The sequence below is a fragment of the Bos mutus genome, chromosome 28, assembly GCF_027580195.1.
Source record: "Bos mutus isolate GX-2022 chromosome 28, NWIPB_WYAK_1.1, whole genome shotgun sequence".
NCBI classification, from domain to species: domain Eukaryota; kingdom Metazoa; phylum Chordata; class Mammalia; order Artiodactyla; family Bovidae; genus Bos; species Bos mutus.
The window spans coordinates 29,025,602-29,048,677 of NC_091644.1; the positions used below are offsets into that span (position 1 = coordinate 29,025,602).

General features: G+C 39.9%; 1 protein-coding gene across 13 annotated transcripts in view; it reads left to right on the plus strand.

The window, feature by feature from the left end:
* Positions 1-23,076, plus strand: part of RHOBTB1 (Rho related BTB domain containing 1) — a 141,584-nt gene that overhangs the window by 99,268 nt on the left and 19,240 nt on the right. For 12 of the 13 annotated variants that reach the window (XM_070364803.1, XM_070364797.1, XM_070364802.1 and 9 more), the window contains 3 exons: positions 1,774-1,975; positions 2,520-2,623; positions 19,399-19,584. In XM_070364803.1, the coding sequence (XP_070220904.1) occupies positions 1,784-1,975; positions 2,520-2,623; positions 19,399-19,584 (482 nt within the window). In that variant the 5' untranslated portion in view covers positions 1,774-1,783. The remainder of the gene's footprint in view (positions 1-1,773; positions 1,976-2,519; positions 2,624-19,398; positions 19,585-23,076) is intronic. The other variant, XM_070364805.1, reaches the window with a different exon arrangement.

Here is a 23,076-nt window from a genome sequence, read left to right on the forward strand (position 1 = left end):
TGCAAGAGCGTTCCCTCTTCTCCACACCCTCTCCAGCATTTACTGTTTGTGGACTTTTTGATGATGGCCATTCTGACCGGTGTGAGGTGATACCTCATTGTATCTTGAGTTGCATTTCTCTAATAATGAGTGATGTTGAGCATCTTTTCATGTGTTTCTTAGCCATCTGTATGTCTTCTTTGGAGAAATGTCTGCTTAGGTCTTTTTCCCACTTTTTGATTAGGTCGTTTGTTTTCCTGGCATTGAGTTGTATGAGCTGCTTGTATATTTTGGAAGTTAATCCTTTGTCAGCTGTTTCATTTGCTATTATTTTCTCTCATTCTGAGGGTTGTCTTTTCACCTTGCTTATAGTTTCCTTTGCTGTGCAAAAGCTTTTACATTTCATCAGGTCCCATTTGTTCACTTTTGTTTTTATTTCCATTACTCTGGGAGGTGGGTCATAGAGGATCTTGCTTTGATTGAGCATTTTTTTAACCATGGCTATTAAGACCATTATGAACTCATTTTTAAAAATTACCATCTAACTAGTTTTCTCAGTTTAACAACAGACTTACTCAAAAGAGCAATCACAGTACATTAAAATCTCACGTGGTTGGCCACCCATGCAGCTGATGCAGGGAAGCAGTCCACACCGCAGTTTGTGGGGGCTCCTGTTTGGGGGAAGTGGGGCTGCCAGCAGCTTTCCCTCTGCCTCTTCACCCCTCACCCAGCAACCCTCTTTAAACCTTTTTTGATGGTTTCAGAAATATTCCAAAATAGTGTGCATGCTAAGTCACTTCATTTGTGTCTGACTCTTTGAGACCATATGGACTGTAGCCCACCAGACTCCTCTGTCCATGGGAATCTCCAGGCAAGAATACTGGAGCAGGTTGCCACACCCTCCTCCTGTCCCAAGGATCGGATCCGCATCTCTTGCCTCTCCTGCATTGGGCAGGAGGGTTCTTTACCACTAGCACCACCTGGGAAGCTGTCTCCAAGGGAGCCCCTCATCTTAATAAAATCATTCTCTACCATATGCTGCAGATTCTTCTCAGGAAGAATTTTTTTTAAATTCTGCTTTATAGTGCTTCTCTTAAGAAGATATTTTTAATGAATTTGATTAATAAAAATTCATGAATGAATATAAATACAATTTCAGCAAGATATCAAAATTCACACAGTTCACTCTTCTTTAAAGTCAGATAGTCCTTTCTGCTTGCACTTTGGATCCTCTTCTGAGTCACCAGGATAGTTTAGAACCTATAGGATTTTTTTTTAATTAATTTATTTTTTATTGAAGGATAATTGCTTTATAGAATTTTGCTATTTTCTGTCAAAAAGAGATCTTGGGTCTTTGGAAGATTATAATGGACATTATTGCAAAGGCTGGTTATGCCAGAATGTGTAAGGTTAAACCCACAGGTGCCCAGTTGTTTAGGGGGTCAACATGAGTAGCTAGTGAATTTAGAATATGTGCCAGCAGCCCTGACTCGCCTGGATGGAGCTCCAGTAGTCAGATTGTGTTTAGAGAAAACCAAGGAGAAAATAACACGTTAACCGGGATAAACCGTTTGGGGTCAAAATAACAATCCGGTGTTTTTGTACTTGTGTGAGATATAAAAAGAAAAGTTGAGTTTCAGTTCGGCTTCGTAGGAACTTCCAAACTTCTGGCTTAGGCTCGGGCACCTCCATAGGAGCGCCTGGGCCAAGGGAAAACTGCCTGACCCCCTCCCATCTTTGATTGCTCTGGAGAGCCCTGATGTCTCACGTGTGGTATCCACTCTCTTCTTCCAGAGTTTTATAAATGGACGCTGACATGGACTACGAAAGACCCAACGTGGAAACCATCAAGTGCGTGGTTGTGGGAGACAATGCTGTGGGGAAGACACGCTTGATCTGCGCCAGAGCATGTAATACAACGCTGACACAGTACCAGCTGCTGGCTACCCACGTCCCCACTGTGTGGGCCATTGACCAGTACCGAGTCTGCCAGGAGGTGAGATAGATGGGGTTTCTTTAGAATCCTAAGGATACATCATTGCTGTCGCCAGTCTGATTTTGATTTATTTGGGAGATATGTTTATTTATGTGATTTTTTAAAATTGAAGTCTAGTTGATTTACAGTGTTTTGTTACTTCCTGCTATAGAGCAAAGGGATTCAGTTATATATATATATATATGTTGACATTTTTTATATTCTTTTCCATTATGGCTTATTGTAGGCTATAGAATATACCCAGATTTCTAAAAAGCAGAGGAAGAACTTAACTTATGAGTTCAAGACAGAACTCCCCTTTTTCATGCAGCAAGAGAAAACAAAAGGAGAAAGCTGATTTGGTGTATGGCTCTGGTATCCTGAGTGAGGGTTTTTAGGACACATGGTTTCAGGAAGAAGAGTAGGACTTAGTTAAGTCCTGTTAGCTGGAAGGAGAAAACTAAATGCAAGTGAATCTCGGGGGCTTTGAGGGCTGATGACCTAGGGATTCTTCCCCTGGGGAACTTCTGATTGACAGCGAATTGGTGCCCTCTCTCTTCTGCAGGTCTTGGAACGTTCCCGAGATGTCGTTGATGAAGTGAGCGTTTCTCTCAGGCTTTGGGACACTTTTGGAGATCATCACAAAGACAGGCGTTTTGCATATGGCAGGTAAGCCAAGACTAGTGCAGTTCAGTTCAACTTGAATACAATTTCCTCTCCCAAACCCATCTCTGCTTCATGAATCAACAAAAACCACATCACATGGCCTTGAAATGTGTTGGTTTCTGCACTGTACCTTAAAAAAGAAAAAAAAAAAAAAGACATTATTTCCTGATGTCAAGAAAAGCAGTCTTCATGGCCACTTGGTTCCTCCCAGGAAATACTTTATTTAAAACAACCGGTGCTAGTTAAATTGAATGTCTGCTGGATGAGGATTCTGTTGTATGTGCCAATCTTGGGCTACTTTGATCATTGTTTCCCTCAGTAATACTTTATTTGCCTACTCTTAAAATGTTTTAAGTTTATTTAGCAGTTGGCCACCCCTCTTCAGAAGGTCTCTTTTGTCTTTTGATGACCATTCTACAGAGTCTGATGTTACTTGCTTTGGGCTTTGCTGTCTGAAAAGTCTGTTATCTTTATTTGAAGGTCATTTTTAAAAAGAAACAAAAATATCTCTGAAATCATTCACAAAGGTACATTTCCAAAATGAACTGAAGCATTAATGTCTATTTTTCATTAAAAAAAAATAAGGAGGAGGAAAAAGTCCACTAAAGGAAAGATAAATCTAGAAGGACAATAATATGAGTGGGGACAAGGTCACAGAACCGTAAAATATTTAGCAACTTCTCCTTGTCACCATAACTCCATCGGCATTTCCAGGACTCCAGCTGTCTTAAAGTCCCTCTCGGTGCATCTGTGAACTGTCAAAATCCAGATGAGGAAGAGATTTCCTTACCCCTTAACTCATAAGTAAAGGCATGTCTTTTTAAGTTTAGAATTTAGATCTTTTTTAACATAAAACATCATGCTACCTCACAGGATGGCATTAGTTAGATACCCCCAAACACTTGAGTTTACTCCTTGGTATTGAGATAAGCATTTCTGAAAGGACCTCTCTTTCTTCAAGCCGGTAGCTTTCATAAGCCTCTGAACTCCTACTGGCACTTACCCAAGTGGTCTGGAGTACTGAATAAACTGCTGAAAGGGTTTGCCCTACTCCCTTCAGTCATTCACACACTGAAATAATCTGTAGTTTAGGCCAGTTTATTCAAGGGGGGAAAGAAGTGTATAGAAGTAAAACTTTGATTTTAATGTCCCCTTGAACAGGAACTTTTGAACTTAATATCCAGCATAGATAATACATTTCTTCTTGAGTTTCCTAGTTTGTTTTTTCTTTGCTTTATGTGATGTTCTTGATTCTTATCTTAGTTGCCATTTGGGTTTTTTTTTTTTCTGTTATCTCATTATTATACACACACAAAAATAAGAATCAATGAACCTGCTTATAAGTACTATGCTGTCAGATTTTGTAATACCTGAGGTTTTAAGGAAGCATAGTTAAATGATGACTGGAAGCAAAATAAGAATAAATACATAGATTTCAAAGGACTGTTTGTACCCCAGCTTCTAAAAAGGTATGGTGAATAAAAATGAACTTACTGAGATACTGGGTTTAGCTTCTGTAGGCAATCTCGACAGCTCAGTGGCTTATTGCCACTTGAAATTTATGTATTTGAGGTGACGAATTTTAAGTTCACTCCACCATGTAAAACTGGTCTTTTGGTAATATAAGGGCTACTTCGTTACCATGTGAGGTTCCTGCTTAGGGTTGACTTAATGGCACAGTGACCTTCACAGACCTGATATCGACAAGCATCTCCACTGGGCCTCCTCCAGCTTCCTGATATATCTGGGGTCACTTTACATGTCATGCCTGTGCTTGGTCACTCCCAACAAAAATAAGCTGGTCTCTCATGTGACTCTATCAGTACACAGTGCATTGTTCTGCTCCTTTATCTAATGTTTAGTTCTATCGACTGTAACCCATCCACTGCCCTCTTTGCTGGAAACAGGACGTGCTTTCCAAGCCAAGTCTGCTTCTTTGAGCAACGCAGAGGGACTCAGGAAACCCTCCCGTGTTTCTGGCTAAGCCCCTCATGGGCCTCACTTCATGTGCATGTTTCTTCCTTGTGTATCCTCTCTCTTTTCCTATTCTCCAAGCCTCCAGGCTTCCTGCCACAGACCCTGCCACTGGTCAGGAACAGAAACCAGAGCTGTTCTGTCCTGGATTACAGAATCTCTGTGTAAACACTAAATATGTCATACCACGTTGAGGTAGCACCAGAAAATTACGTCTTATGGCCGGGTCTGGTAGTAGAAGCTTCTTTTCCTCAGTACCGGGCTCTGACCACTGCCTTTCACTGCTGTGCAAGGGCTGTTTTAATTTCTGGGTAACTTCCATTTTTAGCTCCCTATCATTTGCGCAGGAGAAAAATCATAATTACAGTTTCTGACATTCCATTTGGTTTGCAGACCTGTTTTTTGACTGGTGTTTTTACTATACTTAGTGTGAATTACAAGTCGGTGGGATGTGATATATTCCTTAGACTTGGAAATGTATTTGGAACCTTTTAAAAATAACTCATTTGATTCTTAGGGTGACAGTGAGAGAAAGCAGATTCATACCAAGATGCCTTAGACCTCGCCTGTAATCTCCTTTGCTTCTGAGCACCAAGCTGGTCAACGAGTTACCACTCCAAGCCTTCTTTGGCCGAAACAAGTTCTAGTTTGCAGAGTGGGCCCGGGTGGTGTCAGTCTGCAGACTTGAATTTGCTATTTTGCTAGTGTGGTATAACTACAACCAGAATGTCATAGCTCTTATTATGACTTAAAGGTAACTAGTCAGCTAATTTTTTTAGCCAATTACATTAATAGCTCTAATTCATCAAAGCCCTACAGTGTGTCAGTCAAAATATTAGGTGCTTTGCCAGCACTGGTTTAGTTAATCCTTCCAGGAACTCTGGGAGGCAGAGATTATCTCAGGTCACAGTTGAGGAGGGAGTTGAATTCTTTTCTCATAACATGCCCAATTGTGAGTTTCAAAACCAGATTCAAATTCAGCTCTGCCTGAGTCCTGGCTCCCACTCTTTCCACTGTGACAAGCTACATCGACCTCATTTTAAACAATGAAACTGAAATCACCACCCCACCCCACCCCCCCCCCCGCCACACACGCACGCTGAAGGACTGGGTATTCTTTTGCTCTTAATATTTTTACAATGGCTAGAATGAGAAGAGGTCTCAAAAAGTCATCTGGCCGATCCCTTTTCTCCAGGAAGGGAGATCATCCATCCAAGAAAAAGGTAGTGACAGGAGTCCTTCTATTGCACGGACATGAAAGGCAGCAGAGTGGCGTCATATCCTGACCCTTACCTAACATGTTTGAAGTCTTTCAAACCCTCCTTGTCTGGAGCGAATGACTCCACCTCTCTAGTAGCCTTTCTTCTTCCTACTGCCTACTTTCCACCCACTTTCAGATGAACTTTGGAAGCTCTTTCCTGGATCTTTTAAAATGTCAAGAACAAAACTGTACATGATAACCATGACTGTAATCAGCTGCTCTTTTTTGGCAAGGAAAAAAAAGGCTCTTTTTAAAGGGATATCACTCAAGAGTTTTCCCTTAGAAATATTATAGGAAGGAAGTACAGTCTTATGGACTCTGTGGGAGAGGGAGAGGGTGGGAAGATTTGGGAGAATGGCATTGAAACATGTAAAATATCATGTAAGAAACGAGTTGCCAGTCCAGGTTTGATGCACGATACTGGATGCTTGGGGCTAGTGCACTGGGACGACCCAGAGGGATGGTATGGGGAGGGAGGAGGGAGGAGGGTTCAGGATGGGGAATACATGTATACCTGTGGCGGATTCATTTTGATATTTGGCAAAACTAATACAATTATGTAAAGTATAAAAAAAAAAGAAAAAAGAAGGAAGTACTCACACTTAGGTGCCTGGCACTGAAATGTAGACAAGTAGGGTGGGCTCTGCCTTCAACAGGGTGCCTAGGCCCCCACTATAGTCACACACACATAAATAATTACCAATATTATTGTTCTCTTTCCTTGAAAACCTTCACCATTGCTGTGTCTTGGGGTCAGATAACCTTTAAACACACAAAGCTTATGGGGCTGGAGGTGGTGATAACAGCAGCTACAATTTAATCAGAGCTCCCCACAAGCCAGGTCTGTGCTCTACGTATCTTGTTGCCGTGTGATTCTTGCGGTGACCCTGTAAAGTAGGCTCATTTCACAGCTGAGCTAGCATGCACAGAAAGGGGCCAAGGTCAGAGGGGTAGGAAAGAGTGGTACTGAACTCCTCCTGGTAGTTCTGTCTGGCTCCAAAGCCCGTTTCCTCTCTCTCCCCCAGGCTGTGGTGGCTGCTGACGATGACTGATGACCAACTTCACATTTATTCTCAGTCCAGTCTAATTATTGCAGTATTCTCTGTGGGCATGGAAGACCAGTGTTCACCATCTTTCCCCAGCTGTAACTAATATTCTATTGTTCCTCTTAAGTTCTTTAATATGTAGCTAATAATTTAATTATCTTTATTACATCAATGAGTGGCTAAACAGGAGTCCTTTCATTTCCAGGAAAAAGGCTACATCCAAGCACACTCTGAGAGTGAGTGGGACCCTTGAGTGCTTTGTATGGCTTGCTTTCTCCCCACAGCTGAACACAGGCATGCAGAGTCATTGTATTGCCCTTACTCCAAAGAGTCTCCAGGCATATTTTCAGTCCATTTGGAACTCATTTATTATACAGATTATTCTTACACACTGATTTTTCTCAAGTGTTTTTTTAGGCCCAGTGAGAAGTACAGTATGTGTTTTAAATGATAACATCAATCAGAGCGATGGTTTCTGTGTGTCTGTTGAGATAAGATGACTCTAGTTTCACACTGAAGGCCAGGTAACCAGATACAGCATTAATGCATCCCATCTTGAATGCTTGGTTGAGGCCCGTTAAAAAATTCAGGACTGTGGGTGACCAGTGTTTATGTCTTTGTCTGATATTGTCTGTACTTGTGGTTAAAGGCAAGGGGAAAAGTAAGAAACGACTCATGTGCCTCGATAAAGTATTTTTGAAGTAGCTCTCATTGTCCGTGGCATATTCTAATTGCTGGGCCAGAACTAACATTCTAATGATGATTTCAGTATGGCAAACAGCCTGTTGGACCGAGAAATATATCCAGCGGAGGCGGACCAGGGCCAGGGCAAGCATGAGCCATGTAAGGCACTCACCTTGGGTGTAAAATGTAAATAATAATAAAGGTCAGATCACTGTTAACTGATCTTCTCTTTCTGTCTCAGGCTCAGCATGGCAAATGTTACTGGTCCTGACTTTATTTAAAATTTTTGTATTTTGTTCATCATGGATTTTTTTTTAACTTTAATTTTGATTTTTTGGAAAAATATGGGTCATCTGGATTACTGAGGCTTGGGGCACCTCTTCAAATTTTTCACCTGGCGCTAGTGCTTCACTCTTTACCCAAGTCCTGGCCCTGAAGATGGACTTTATAAATGGATAACAAAGCAGCAAAGGGAGGAAAGTTACCGGTGTGTATACTTTATAGAAGAGTCATCCAAACCACACTTCTAAATGTGTGGTCTAGAGGGATCTCGGGAAATTACTGCAGCTTGTTTCCTAAAGATATTTAGTCCTGCTGTGAAATAAAGGACTAGATTAAGACTTGCCTGGGTTATAGAAAATGGTAGAAAGACATTAGAAGAGCAGCCGGTTGGACCGAGGGAGGGGAATAGTTATTCCCTAAGAGGTTAGACCAAAGCTGCAAGTTCCTGTAGGCTTCCCTACAGTAGTAAAGAATCCACCTGCCAGTACAGGAGACACAAGAGAAGCTGGTTCTATTCCGGGGTTGGGAAGACCCCCTGGATTAGGAAATGGCTACCCGCTCCAGTATTCTTGCCTGGAAAATTCCCTGGACAGAGGAGCCTGGCAGGCTACAGTCCACGGGGTCGCAGAAAATCGGGCACGAGTGAACCACTGAGCACACAGCACAGCTAGCGCTCACACTTGAGTGTGCCGAAGCCGCTGGCTATCTGATGTCAGAGATCTGGGCAGAGGTGAGTCAGCAGGTTTTAGCCAGTACCTGAATGATTAGAAGGAAGCTACGCTTTGGTAAACGCTGCCACAGAAATATCACAATGCTCTTTGCCTCAGCCAAATGGGAAGAACCTTAGGAAGATTAGAGAGAGAGACTTTGAGTGAAGGAAACCAGGGGGAAAAGAGCACACACTGTGTGTGATTCCATTGCTGTAAAATTCTAGAAAATGGAGTGTAATCTGTAGTGACAAAAAATCAATCACTGGTTGCCTGGGAAAGATGGTGGAGGGAAAAATGGATTACCAAGGGACACTTTGGGGGTGACAGAAATGTTTATTTTCTTGATGGAGATGACAGAATCAGGAGTATACACCTATGTCAAAACTAATCACATTGAGTACTTTACGTATACAAAGCTTGTGTGTGCTAAGTCACTTCATTTGTGTCCGACTGTTTGTGACCCTATGGACTGTAGCCCACCAGGCTCCACTGTCCATGGGATTCTCCAAGCAGGAATCCTGGAGTTGGTTGCCATTTCCTCCTCCAGGAGATCTTCCCGACCCAGGGATCAAACTCACATCTCTTATGACTCCTGCACTGGCAGGCAGATTATTTACCATGAGCACCAACCACCTGGGAAGCCCCATCCAGAGTTTAGTGTATTTCAATTGTAGCTCAATAATTTTTTTTAGATAAAATAATTTTATGGGCAATCGAAGTAGTCTATAGTATGTGAGGAAATTTTCATGGCTGACAATATATGTTTTGATTATTTATAGAACTTAAACTTAGTTCTCATTGAAAATATAAATTATTTGTGTCAACTTTAGCAGGGAAAATATAAGACCAGATCCTTAATAGCTGAATATAGGAAATGGGATAGTTCTGGCACCTCCAAGCTAATGTTGTCCCCAAACCAGGCTGGACCCCTTTTCCCAGAGATAGAACCGTCAGCTGTGTGGATCGTAATCCAACCAAGAGGCCTGTGTCTTTGACTTTGATTCTGTAGCTTTTTTCTGAGAAGGTACATTTGTCCAGGTACCCTGTAATAACCGAATAAAGTCTACCACGTTCCCTGAAAGTTTTCCGTTTCTCCATCAATAGTAACAGTTTTGTCTACCATGGTCAGTTCTTTCTGGAACCAGAGAATGGTGTGAGGCCAAGAGAAAAAGGAGGGGGTGTAGTCAGCTACCCCCTCAGAACTCTCCCTTTTTGCCAGATCTGTGAATTTATAAATTGGGTGGAGGCGGGGGAGGGGATGCCTTTTCTGAATGAGTAGTCTTAAACAGAGAATTGCATGTATTAACACTAATGTTTTTCCAACTATAGTTTGTTTCTCCTCTGGGTATCATTTCCAAGTTCTTTATAAGAATTATTTAAAAAATAATTGTATACTTATACTTTTAATCCATTTACCCGTAGAGGAGGGCATTAAGTAAAACAATTGAAGGGGGATTATTACTGCTTTGTGCTAATCCAAAACAGAAAAATATGTTAGACTAAATGTATACAAGTAATTAAAAGATTTTAATGTAGTAGAAATTTATGGATTCTGTGCTGAAGCACTCAAGCACAGGACTGTAGTGATGCCACTCCACCTGGCACACAGAAAATGTGTCTGTATCACCCCCAGCCTACTGTCCCCCACTGTCCTGCCTGCTCTGAGCTGGTACATCTTGTATTGTAACCCGAAAACAAAATATCAGAAGAGCCCAACCTAGTACTGTGCCCAGGATGAAAATGTCCTTGGGAAACAGCAGTGCCAGATGAGATAGGAACAGGGCTTGACTGATGACTGGGGTCACTTGTGTTCCAGGACCTGGAAGGATGCTGGCTGCTGCCCAAACACTGGGCACATGGCTAGGAAAAATGGTCCTTTGTGGTTGAGCCCAGGAAAACATTTGTGGACCCAAAAGATCCCACAAACTTATGAATAATGAGGCCGCTGAGATGGGTAAAGAGATGAGGAATATATGCGCTGTTCAACACATTAACGTCATGTGTTCGGCCTTCTTTTGACCTTTTTTCTGTTACTACTTAATAACCGCAAGCTTGACATGTTAGGTCACATACAGCCAAGTGTGTTGCCTGCTCATCATGGACAAAGAGAAAACAACAGTTTGTGATGTTTCTATACCGGAATCTTCTGATGAAAAAAAATGTATTTCAGCCTGCACAGTTTTCCCACATAAAATAGGTGGTAAGGAGAAAGAGACTGCTGAGTAATTCTACAGTATCTTCACAGGATAATGCTATTACCATCTTTCAGCAATTCCATATCAATGGGCTGGTAAGCCAAAGGGAAAGATCTCTTGTTGAGAATGTCCTGCCATTCTTATTAACCACAGTATACACGATATATATTTGGTGACTTTTGAAACCATAAACCATATTTGTCTGACAATAATTGGTACCTTATGGTTTACAAACCACTTTCACAGATATTTTTCTTGGTGAATCTTAACAACAGTCATTATCAGCTACTGTTAATATTGACCATTTATCAGATTTCTAAAATTATTCCACTACTTTGATCTTTCCCCAGAACAATTACCCCCAGTCTAGAAAATACAGTTAGAAGGATAAAGTACTGAATTACCAAAAAATAAAACAAATTAGCAGAAATCTCTTGTAAATTCATTGCCTTGGTTATCTTTTTATTTCAGTGCTTTTGGAGATTGGGGGACTTTGGTGTTTTTGAAAAACAAGATGGCCTATGAAATGGAGGATGTTATCTTAACCCTTAATTCTGTGAAACTAACCCAGAATTAATCCTGAAAATAACCTGCCCATTTCTTTATATTTCCTTTTTGCTTCTGGATATAATCTTAATTCCTAGAAGAGATCATTAATCCATTTTTATTCTGGCATTATGAAAGTATCCAATTAGGTGGGACAAATAGATTTTAAGATAAATTCAAATAATTTAAAAATATATATTTAGTGGATAAGCTCTGCTATAGACCAGAGATGATGATATACAGCTGCATGCGTGCTCAATCGTGTCTGAGTCTTTGCGACCCTACAGACTGCAGCCCACCAGACTCCTTTGTCCATGGGATTTTCCTGGCAAGAATACTGGAGTGGGATGCCATTTCCTCCTCCAGATTATACAATAAATGTCTGAAGAAATATAATAGCTCACATGTCATTTTTTTATTAAAAGTTAAACATACCCCCTAACTGACTTATCTTAGGCCTAAATTTCTTTTAGATTTTGAGTCTGTAGACACACTTGCATCTACATCCTTCAGAATCTACAAGGCTTTTTTACTTTATAAGCGGTCACTGAGGGCCTGTCTTGTTACAAACACTGTGTTGTGCTCCGTGAAAGAGACAAAACAGAATCCCTAAAGATGAGACTAAGAGCAGCGGGGAAAGCCAGCAGCATAAAAAGTTTCAGTACAGGGTTAAAATGCTGAACTAAAGATGTCAGTACCAGGAACAGGGAAGAACGAATTGCTCAGAGCAGAAATTCCAGCATCATTCTCAACTCCTTTTGCTCATGTCCCATACCTGCTCCATCAGCAGGCCCCAGTGACTCGACCTTCCACACATTTAACGAACGCAGCCACCTCTTAGCACCTGTACCGCTCCCAGGACAAAGTCACCATCATCTCTCTCTGGATGATTATTTTTTTTAACTGTCCTCTCCTACTGTCTTATGCCTTCTGACAACCCACCCTTCACCACTATTTAGGAGTTATTACAGCAGTAGGGTGATCCTGTTAAAACATACATTTTTTCATTCAACTCAAAAGCCCCTAATCATCTACGAGTTCACTCAGAGTAACAGCCATACACCCATGAGGCCCTCCATATTTCAGACAGCATGGCCTCTGCTTAGCTCTTGCTGTTTCCCCCTCACCTTCAGGGAAACACCACAGGAATGCTGCTGCCTCAGGACCTTTGCCTTAGATGTTTTCTCTTCCACAGTGTTCTTCCCCCAAGATATCAACATGTCAGCTCCTTCACTTCCTTCAGGTCTTTACTGAGATATCACCTTTTCAGTAGGGCCTCCATGGCCACCGCCTTTCAACAGCAACTTCTGCTTTCCAGTATTTCTGTCCCCAGTACCCTGCCCACTTTCCTGCATAGCCCTGTCACTATCTACCATACTAAACATTCTGCCTATATTTCTTGCTTATTGCCTCTGTTCTCTGGTAGAATATAAGCGTGACACAGATAAGCATACTGAGGACAGTGATTTGTGTCTTTAACTAATTGCTGTGTCCCCAGTGTCTGGAAGAGCACCTGCCATGTAGTAGGATATCAATTAATATTTCTGGGTGAAATGATTGAATGATTGCTTATTGATACTGCACAAGTGACTTGGCAGGTCCTGTACCTTTATCATTTTAGAGAGGCCTGGGGCGAGGCCTAGGTAAAAGTGGTGGGATGATCTTGCTAGTTTACAGTTTGGATTCAGAAGCGTCAAGGAGTTTAATCCAAGAGCCCTGCCATCTGGCAGTCTGGCTGACAGGTAGGCGCCATTAGGGGGGCAGCTAGCCTTGCTCTTAGGAGAAAACGTCCACCTTCATGAAGGAAGGCAGCTCCTCAGTCATGCAGGTTCAGAGCAAGCCAGAGAGAAATGAGAATGAGGAGAAGTAGGCAGGGAATGTATTCCTACAATTGCACCTTCTCCTTTAAGGAAGCCTTTTCTGCATCAGTGTTTCCTGCTTTCATTGACCAGGAGGTAAATGAGCTTGCTTACACTGCTTCTTTTAATCACTTACTTGTGCTTCACACGGCTTCATATGCATTCAGCTTTTTCTGATCATTGTGTGAGGTGTAAGAATGCAGACGGTCTCTAACTTACAATGGTCTAACTTACAATTTTTCTGTTTTATGATGGTGCAAAAGTAATACACATTCAATAGAAAGCATACTTTGAATTCTGATCTTTTCCCCAGGTTGGCTATATCCAAGTACTAGCCCTGCTCCCAGTCAGCCACACAGTCAACAGGGTAAACAATTGATACATTTACAACCATTCTGTACCCAGACAAGCATTCTTCACATTCAGCACAGTATTCAGTATACAGTATTCGGCCTTTTTGTTCATTGATGTTGCCCAGCTGTACGCTAATGTAAGTGTTCTGAGCATGTTTAGGGTAGGCTCAATGAAGCTGTGATGTTTGGTAGGTTAGGTTTATTAAATACATTTTTGATTTATGATATTTTCAATTTACGATGGATTTATCAGGACATAACCCCATCATAAGTCATAGAAGATATTTGTACACTAAAGGAAGCGTAGATTGAAAAATGGGATATCAAATTTAAAAAAATAGTTGGTTACAGTGAATGATAACACAGGCCTTTATATGACCAGGTCATTGGCTTCTGTAATTTTTGCACTATAATGGCAGAACCAACCATTTTTAAGATTGGGTATTATCTATCTTAGGATTTGGTGGCATTGGTGGGATGTTGGTATGGCTTTCCTACACTTAAGAGGGTGCATTGCTTTAGTCCCATTTTTGGAGGGTGGGGGAAGACTGATTTAAAATATTTGCTTCCTACTAAACATACAATTACGAGCTTGGGAGAAATAGTTGCGCATGCTAATGACTCCCAAATCTGAATATATTTCAGGGTGTTTTCAGTTTTCCCCACATAACATCTGTACTTAAGAAGCCTCACTGCTATTGGTAAAGTATTGACTTGATTTCTCTGCTCACATCCAGGGCGCTGCATGTTTCTGCCCTGCTCTCCCCAGACCCCCTGCCAGGCGCTCCCCTACAGGCCTCTCCATTTTCCATGAGTATGAGTTTACACAGCCATTCATCTCCAGGTGCTTATGTTCACCATCACTGACAACTCCCTCCACATCTCATACACACCGGGCTGCTCCCCTACTAAAACTTTCCAAAGCCACGTGTCACACATTCCTTTTTTCTGCCATGCTCCCAGCTGTTTTGTGATGTTTTGATCTGTCTGTTTGCACAGCGCTGTCAGACTATATGCATGAAAGGTGTATTGTTGACATGAATGGTTTTGAAAACGTTTCTGTAAAGAGCCTACCTCGGTTACTGGGGAAGGAGGAGGAGGTCAGGGACATCTACTTGAGTCTTTGCCAGAAGAAGACTTGTGTATGTTAACAAACAAACCCATTGAAATGTGATCATGATCTCTACCAATAAAGGATATGGGAGTCTCTACTTAAAAAAGAAATAATAATAGGCAATAGTGACATAAAGATATGGAATCCTACCATAGAAGAAGTATAAAAGTATATGTTAAGAAGGATATACTTCCAAGAAGATTCAGGTAAACAGGATTGTTAGCTTATTCTTGGTCACCAAGTGTAAGGGTCTTAGCAAGAGACCAAACCAGAACTGGCACCCTGGGAAGAGGCCAGTTGGATGGGAGCCTATGGATGTCCTGCTCACAGCTATCTGGAGGACTGGATGGAGTCTACTGTCCTTCACGTTGCCCATGCTGGCCTGGATAATTTAGCAATTTTTTTTTTTTTCACTTAAGCAGATAAGAAAACCCAAGGCCCACAGCTCTTTAGCTGGACAGTGGTGACAAAGCAGAGAAGACAAGCTAAGAAGATAGAAAGTACTTTTGTGATAGTAGAGAACATGGACAATTCATTCCTAATAGAAAATATTTGATATTATTATCTCTCTCCTTTTTGACCACTTCTTCAAAGGGTGAATTGCGTTTCTGTTTGCTTCCCTGATCTTTTTCCACTAAGTTTCCTATATTTGAATCTAGATGATAACGACTGGCCAGGAGAATGGGTGGCATTTCAAATGTGTTTAAAGTCCATCTTGAAAGAGAAAAAATATGTACACACACACACACACATTATTACCCTAAAAGGAAAATCCACCTTATATTTAATAGCAATCTATTTTTAAAGACAATGTAAAAAATTTCACTCTATGCCCATAGCAATATACAATAAATAATATAATAATATAGTGCATTTTTTTAAAGTCTGTATTGGCCCAAGATATGTGGGTAAGTTGCATTTTTTCAGATTTTTTTTCTTTAATCCTCCAACAAAGATTGGCCCCAACTTTGCATACATTCCTTAAGTTATCCAAATATCTTTGCCAATCTTTTGCATGCTATCTTTGTCCAGTGTTCTCCTTGAAAGATAGCAAAAAAAATAATGGGTTTTTTTTGTTGTTGTTTGTTTTTTATTACTTTTTCTTATAGAAGAAGAACTGCTACAATTGACAGCTTTATCAGCTCAAGCATTTGGGGGATGACTAGGTCTCTCTCTGGTCTCCTCCCTACCTCCCACAGCTCCATTAAACTGTAGATCTGCAATTGTTTCAACACATATTGATGAATTTACTTCAGATTGTTTCACAGGCATTATTTGATGTGTCAGTACCCTAGAGAAACTTTTATACCGACATTCCCCTTAGAAACAATAAATCACAGTTTTCTCAAAAAAATAAATAAATAAACATTCACAGGCAAGCAACCAAGACCATACACTTAGATCCTTTGTAATCTTGACTTTCTTTAAAAGAATAAGACCACTTAGCTCAGTCAAAAAAAAAAAAAAATCCAAACCTCTTCCTACTCTTCTCAGTATTCAAGTTCTGGAGCTTGAGTTTTGTCTCCTGTGTTCTTTTGCCTCAGCATTCTCGAATTCTTATTCTTTCTACTCCAAATAGCTGTAAGACTCCATTTAAATCCTATCAGATTCTTTTTACAGCTGAAATAGGAACCCTGAGGTCATTTCTAGGCCAACTCTGCTGCCTAATATGTACGAATGTCCTCATCATACCTCCCCCTCCCAACTATTTTTTAAAATTCAACTCAATTATTTTAAACACAACTCTTCAAAGATAAAAAAAAAAAAATGTAACAGAGCCATGGAAGCAGAAATGCTAGAACTTGCCTTTTTCTTTTTATCTCTCATAGGAATGGCATTTTTAAACACAAACTCATGTCAGACATTGAATAGTCTCTACCCAGGAATGAATGTTTTGATTAAAAGTTACTTAATATCTCTAGCTCCTTGGAATTCTGCCTAAAGCTGGAGATATTCTTAGCTGCAGGTTTTGTGTCTTCTTCGACTAGATAGAAAAATGGCTCAATATCTAGAGGGAATAAATGGCATTCTCAAAATAGTTACTTGGTTGTATAGATGTTTATATCATAGAGGATACTGATGTGTTGAAATTTAGGAATTAGAAAAGAATGCTGCGGGAGGAGGAATGTGTCAGTGCAGCATCTTTCTACAGCCCTGTCCCTACATCCATTGATCCTCAGGCTTTTGCTTAAAATCAGTTTTAGGACACTGCATTTATACAGCAGGACTTAACACTAAGATTCTGTATAATCTGTATGTCATGTTTCTTAACTTGAATTGGTATTTAAATCAAGAAGGGTTAAAGACATTTAAGCAGGTTGGTAGATCAAATATGATTTAATTTTTTATCTGCTTCCAATGTAAAATCATGGGGACAGATTCTCATAGCATCTAAATGTCCATTTAAAAAATTTTTTTAGAAGACGGATAACTTCATTTCAAGGATGCAAATAGAATTTTGACTCAATAAGTTATTTTCGCTTCAGAGGTAGTATTGCTCTCAGCACAACCTCTTCTCTTTAACCATCATCCTTTTGAAGCAAAATATTTACAGAGCATTGAATTATTTTTCCAGCTTTCCAACAGCATTTCATGCACTGAGATATTGATGTGACACAGTTAGAAATTGGGCCCTCCGGACCTGTATTGTGCAATGGCATTGTGCTGTTCTCATCGGGAGATTCCATTTTTTCCAACCCCCAGGGTCCTGTCTGTACTTGTTTACAGGTCATCTGGATAGCAGCTAGTATATGTTCAATGGCATGAGTGTTAGCACGGTAACCTTGGCAACCGAGCTAGCTCTGATTTCAAAACCGCACATGCTGTATCATAAAATTAGATAACAGAATTGACATTTTGCTACATGTCTGTCATATAAATTAAGCTCTGAGAATGATTTCCTTTATAGCAGTGTGCCTTAATATGGAAATAGAAGGTACGAATTAGAACAATTTTATTACACATATATATATATACTATTCCACATTTATGCGCTGGATATAGTTCTTCAATTCTTTCTTTATGATTTTGAACCTCAGATATTACCATATTACTCTCACTGTGCTGGAATTCTTGGTGGCTTCATTTTATGATTGGGATGAAGCTTATAGCAGAGCTGTATCTGATATCCTATAGAAATAGTATTATGAATAATAGAAGACTCTGCTCCTAAAAAAATGTAAAATTCAAAGCGTTCTTGACTTTACTGGATACCGTTATTTATGCTGATTACAAGTAAGACTGTGCACAGAATATTCTACTAACTAAATCAGAATCCCAAAGACAAGACATGCTTCCCTTTCATTTATATAGTTATGCATATTTTTACACACATTATATTTTCCAGTGCCCAAGAATCTTTGATAAGATCTTTATTTCAAGGACATTTTAAACATGCAGATTAATACACTTCATCTGCTTTGCGTCCTAGGTCCTCCTTTATAATTTGTAAATATTTTAATGTCAGGATTTTTCTATTTGTTGTGGTCTGGTGCAGTTTTTCTTGGATATAAATTTAAAGACTCAACTTGTGAATTACATTTAATATAAGCACCCTGCAGTTTGCTGCATTGCAAATGATTATTTTTAGAAATTTTATGGTTGCCTGGATATATATATTTGTCTTCATTGATATGTAGGGAGAAAAGCTCATTAATGATTTAAAAAGAAGGTGTTTTGATTCATCAACTTCATTCTTCTCATTACATAAATAATAAAGGCAATAAATTAACATCTAATAAAGTTGTAAGTTTATTTCTGAATATAACTGCAAAACAGTCTTGAATCCTTGGGTATAACTTTTTCTATCCTTTATATTTTTCTGCCTCCATGTTTTCAATGTCATCATTCTGCATATCTTAACCTAGAAAGATGGTTTATAATTCTTATTAAAGATGCCTTCTAGCAGTTATCTATCAAACACCGTAATTGAACAACTGTTCTGTAAAACAGTTCTTTGGCTTCTAGAATGGTAAGTTATTATATAAAACATGGAAGATTTATGTCACAACTGACTACAAAACAATGTTCCTTTTTCCATATACCTGCTATATGTCATATATAACATTTGATAAATCTGCTTCCAACATTTTCTCATCTTATTAGCCATCCATCTAACTCTGGCTAGTTTTTTGTTAAATACTACCTTCTTACCTTATACCTAGCAAAAAGTGGAAATTCCTGCAAATTCAGGACTTTTTCTTTTCAGAAACAGATTAAGTGGTTGCGCTCTCTACATTTGTGCTTGAGGGTGAAGAAGGGCAGAAATCCTTCTGTGTATTTGCCGACCCTGTACAGCAAATACCTGTTACATTTTCTGCAATGTTTAAACTGTTCGCTTTATTTCATTGAGTCATCATCACCTTTCTGTTTACACTGGTAAATGGTAGTTTTTATTATTTTCTTTTATCTTGAAACTATTTCTTGTGATGAATAGAAATAGTTCAGCATGTGGTGGTTCCAGGACTGAGTCCAGTTTGGGTAACCATCTATCCTGTGAAATAACTTCATCCAGAACTTTTCAGTGCCTAGGCCTCCTGCAGTGCAACATGGACATGAACTCAGGCTGTGTGGGTGCTGGAATGTGGGGGCTTAATGGGCTGTTTGCATGACTCCGAGATGTATTTTAATATCTGGTCTTTTTTTTTAAATTGTGAAATGATATGGCATTCGATGGATGGGGAAGGGGAGGAATCCTGATGATAAAAGAGAAAAAGTGAAAAAGCAATACAGCTTCTTTTGTGATTTCCTTGTAGGTCCGATGTTGTGGTCCTCTGTTTTTCGATCGCTAATCCCAATTCCCTAAATCATGTGAAAACCATGTGGTATCAAGAAATCAAGCACTTTTGCCCTCGTACACCTGTTGTTCTAGTTGGCTGCCAGCTAGATCTCCGCTATGCTGATCTTGAAGCTGTTAATAGAGCCAGACGCCCTTTAGCAAGGTAAGCCAAGGGACTCAGTGTGCCAGTTAAATTAAAATTTAGAGGTAGCAGATGTCTTTGTAGCCTTGGGTTCTGTTCTTTAGTGGCTCCAAGATCCCATCAATCAGTCTGAATACTTTAAGTTAGCTTGTTAATCATGAGGAAGAGATATGTCCTGACCCCTCTCGTGTTCACCATTATTTCTTTTAAAAAAAATTTTACATATTTTTTAATTGTTGGAAAATTGCTTTACAGTTTTGTGTTGGTTTCTGCCATACAGCAACACAAATGAATCGTGTGTGTGTGTGTGTGTGTGTTTATTCCTTCCCTCCTGATCCTCCCTCCCCTTCCCACATCCCACCCCTCTAGGTCATCACAGAGTGCCAGGCTGGGCTTCCTGTGTTATTTAGCAACTTCCCATTATCTATTTTACACATGATAGTGTATATATGTCAGTGCTACTTTCTCAATTCATCCTGCCTTCACATTCTCCCGCTGTGTCCAAAAGTCTGTTCTCTACTAGGTTCCTCAGTACTAATTTTATAGGTTCCATATATGTACGCATTAATATACAATACTTGTTTTTCTCTTTCTGACTTAATTCACTCTGTATAAGAGGCTCCAGGGTTATCTACCTCACTACAACTGACTCAAATATGTTCCTTTTATGGCTGAGTAATATTCCGTTGTTTAGATATACACCAACTTCTTTATCCATTCATATGGAGATAGACATCTAGGTTGTTTTCATGTCCTGGCTGCAAATAAAGCAACTGACAAAGGGTTAATCTCCAAAATCTATTAGCAGTTCATACAACTCAATATCAGCAAAACAAATAACCCAATCAAAACATGGGCAGAAGACATAAACAGACATTTCTCCAAAGAACATATCACTTCACTTCAGTCTCTCAGTCGTGTCAAACTCTGTAACCCCATGAACTGCAGCACACCAGGCCTCCCTGTCTATCACCAACTCCCAGAGTTTACCCAAACTCGTGACCATTGAGTCGGTGATACCATCCAACCGTCTCATCCCCTGTCGTCCCCTTCTCCTCCCACCTTCAATCTTTCCCAGCATCAGAGTCTTTTCAAATGAATCAGCTTTTTGCATCAGGTGGCCAAAATATTACAGTTTCAGCTTCAGCATCAGTCCTTCCAATGAATATTCAGGACTGATTTCCTTTAGGATGGACTGGTTGGATCTCCTTGCAGTCCAAGGGACTCTCAAGAGTCTTCTCCAACACCATAGTTCAAAAGCATCAATTCTTCTGCACTCAGCTTTCTGTATAGTCCAACTCTCACATCCATACATGACTACTGGAAAAACCATAGCTTTGACTAAACAGACCTTTGTTGGCAAAGTAATGTCTCTGCTTTTTAATATGCTGTCTAGGTTGGTCATAACTTTCCTTCCAAGGAGTAAGTGTCTTTTAATTTCATGGCTGCAGTCACCATCTGCAGTGATTTTGGAGTCCAAAAAAATAAAGTCTGACACTGTTTCCCCATCTATTTGCCATGATCTTACTTTTCTGAATGTTGAGTTTTAAGCCAACTTTTCCACTCTCCTCTTTCACTTTCATCAAGAGGCTCTTTAGTTCTGCTTCACTTTCTGCCATAATGATGATATCATCTGCATATCTGAGGTTATTGATATTTCTCCCAGCAATCTTGATTCCAGCTTGTGCTTCATCTAGCCCAGCGTTTCTCATGATGTACTTTGCATAGAAGTTAAATAAGCAAGGTGACAATATACAGCCTTAACGTACTCCTTTTCCTATTTGGAACCAGTCTGTTGTTCCATGTCCAGTTCTAACTGTTGCTTCCTCACCTACATACAGATGAAAGAAGACATACAGGTGGCCAATAAACACATGAAAAGATGCTCAATATTGCTCATTATTAGAGAAATGTAAATCAAAACTACAATGGGGTATCACCTCACACCAGTCAGAATGGTCATTCAAAAAAAAAAATCTATAAATAATAAATGCTGGAGAGGATGTGAAGAAAAGGGAACCCACCTGTACTGTTGGTGGGAATGTAAACTGACAAAGCCATTACAGAAAACAGTATGGAGATTCCTTTAAAAAGTAGGAATAAATCATCTGACCCAGAAATCCCACTTGAGCATATACCCTGGGAAAACCACAATTCTAAAAGACACATGTACCCCAATGTTCCTTTCACCATCATCTTAGTCAGGAACCCATTTTTGTAAAATGGTTGGCCAGAGCTTAAAGTGAGTTCTCTAATTATGATATGGTATATAAAAGTGTTTGGGGGCCTTCCCTGGTAGTCCAGTGGTTAAGACTCAGCTCCCAATGCAAGGGGGGCTGGTTTGATTCCTGGTTGGGGAACTAAGATCCTGCCTATTGCCAAGTACAGCAAAAAAAAATAAGTAAGCACTTTGAACTTGGTGAAGTGTTAAACAAAATGTTAGTTACTCATAATAATGTCTTTCTGGAAATTAAGATTTATAATAAAGGTAGGTGAAATTCATGTCTGGATAGTCATGTATGGATGTGAGAGTTGGACTATACAGAAAGCTGAGTGAAGAAGAATTGATGCTTTTGAACTGTGGTGTTGGAGAAGACTCAAGAGTCCCTTGGACTGCAAGGAGATCCAGCCAGTCCATCCTAAAGGAGATCAGTCCTGAATATACACTGGAAGGACTGATGCTGAAGCTGAAACTCCAGTACTTTGGCCACCTGATGGGAAGAGCTGATTCATTTGAAAAGACCCTGATTCTGAGAAAGATTGAAGGTGGGAGGAGAAGGGGAAGACAGAGGGTGAGATGGTTGGATGGCAACACCAACTCAATGGACATGAGTTTGAGTAAGCTCCGGGAGTTTGTGATAGAGAGGGAAGCCTGGTGTGCTGCAGTCCATGGGGTCACAAAGAATCGGACACGACTGAGCGACTGAACTGAACTGAAGTGAAATTCAGAGCCATCATCTATGATTCTTGGCCCCATGAACATCAAGTTCATGCAAATACTCATATCCAAGTATTTTTAACCTTCTCATCTTCCTCCATCCAACTTCTTAGAGTATTTCATTCCTAAGGTGGCCGTGTCCAGTTTTTAAAGATTACATAGACCTATGGTTAAAAACAATACTGCTTTTTAAATGGCTCTCTGGTGGTGTTATTTTTAGAGTGTCACACATTTAAAATACAGCTTGAAGAAGGATTTGTTTCCATCTATATAAAATGTGGATACCAATCTTGGGAGGAATGAATTTTTTTTAAACATATACTCCTTCAGTATTCTTTTAAAAAATAATTGTATATGTGTTTTATTCTTAACTCTGTTTTTTTGCTGGTAAACATAGGTTTTCCCAAAATGTTGATATTACTGCCTTCCTTCCAGGTAGTAGGTACTTTGCCTTAATAAGCTTATTATAAAATTTTATACAGACATAAGTTTTTATGCTCTCACAGCAAAAGCAAATGGTACTTTGTCAAGATAATTTCTGATGTTCTAGGTACATCTTGGATAAATGTCCTGAA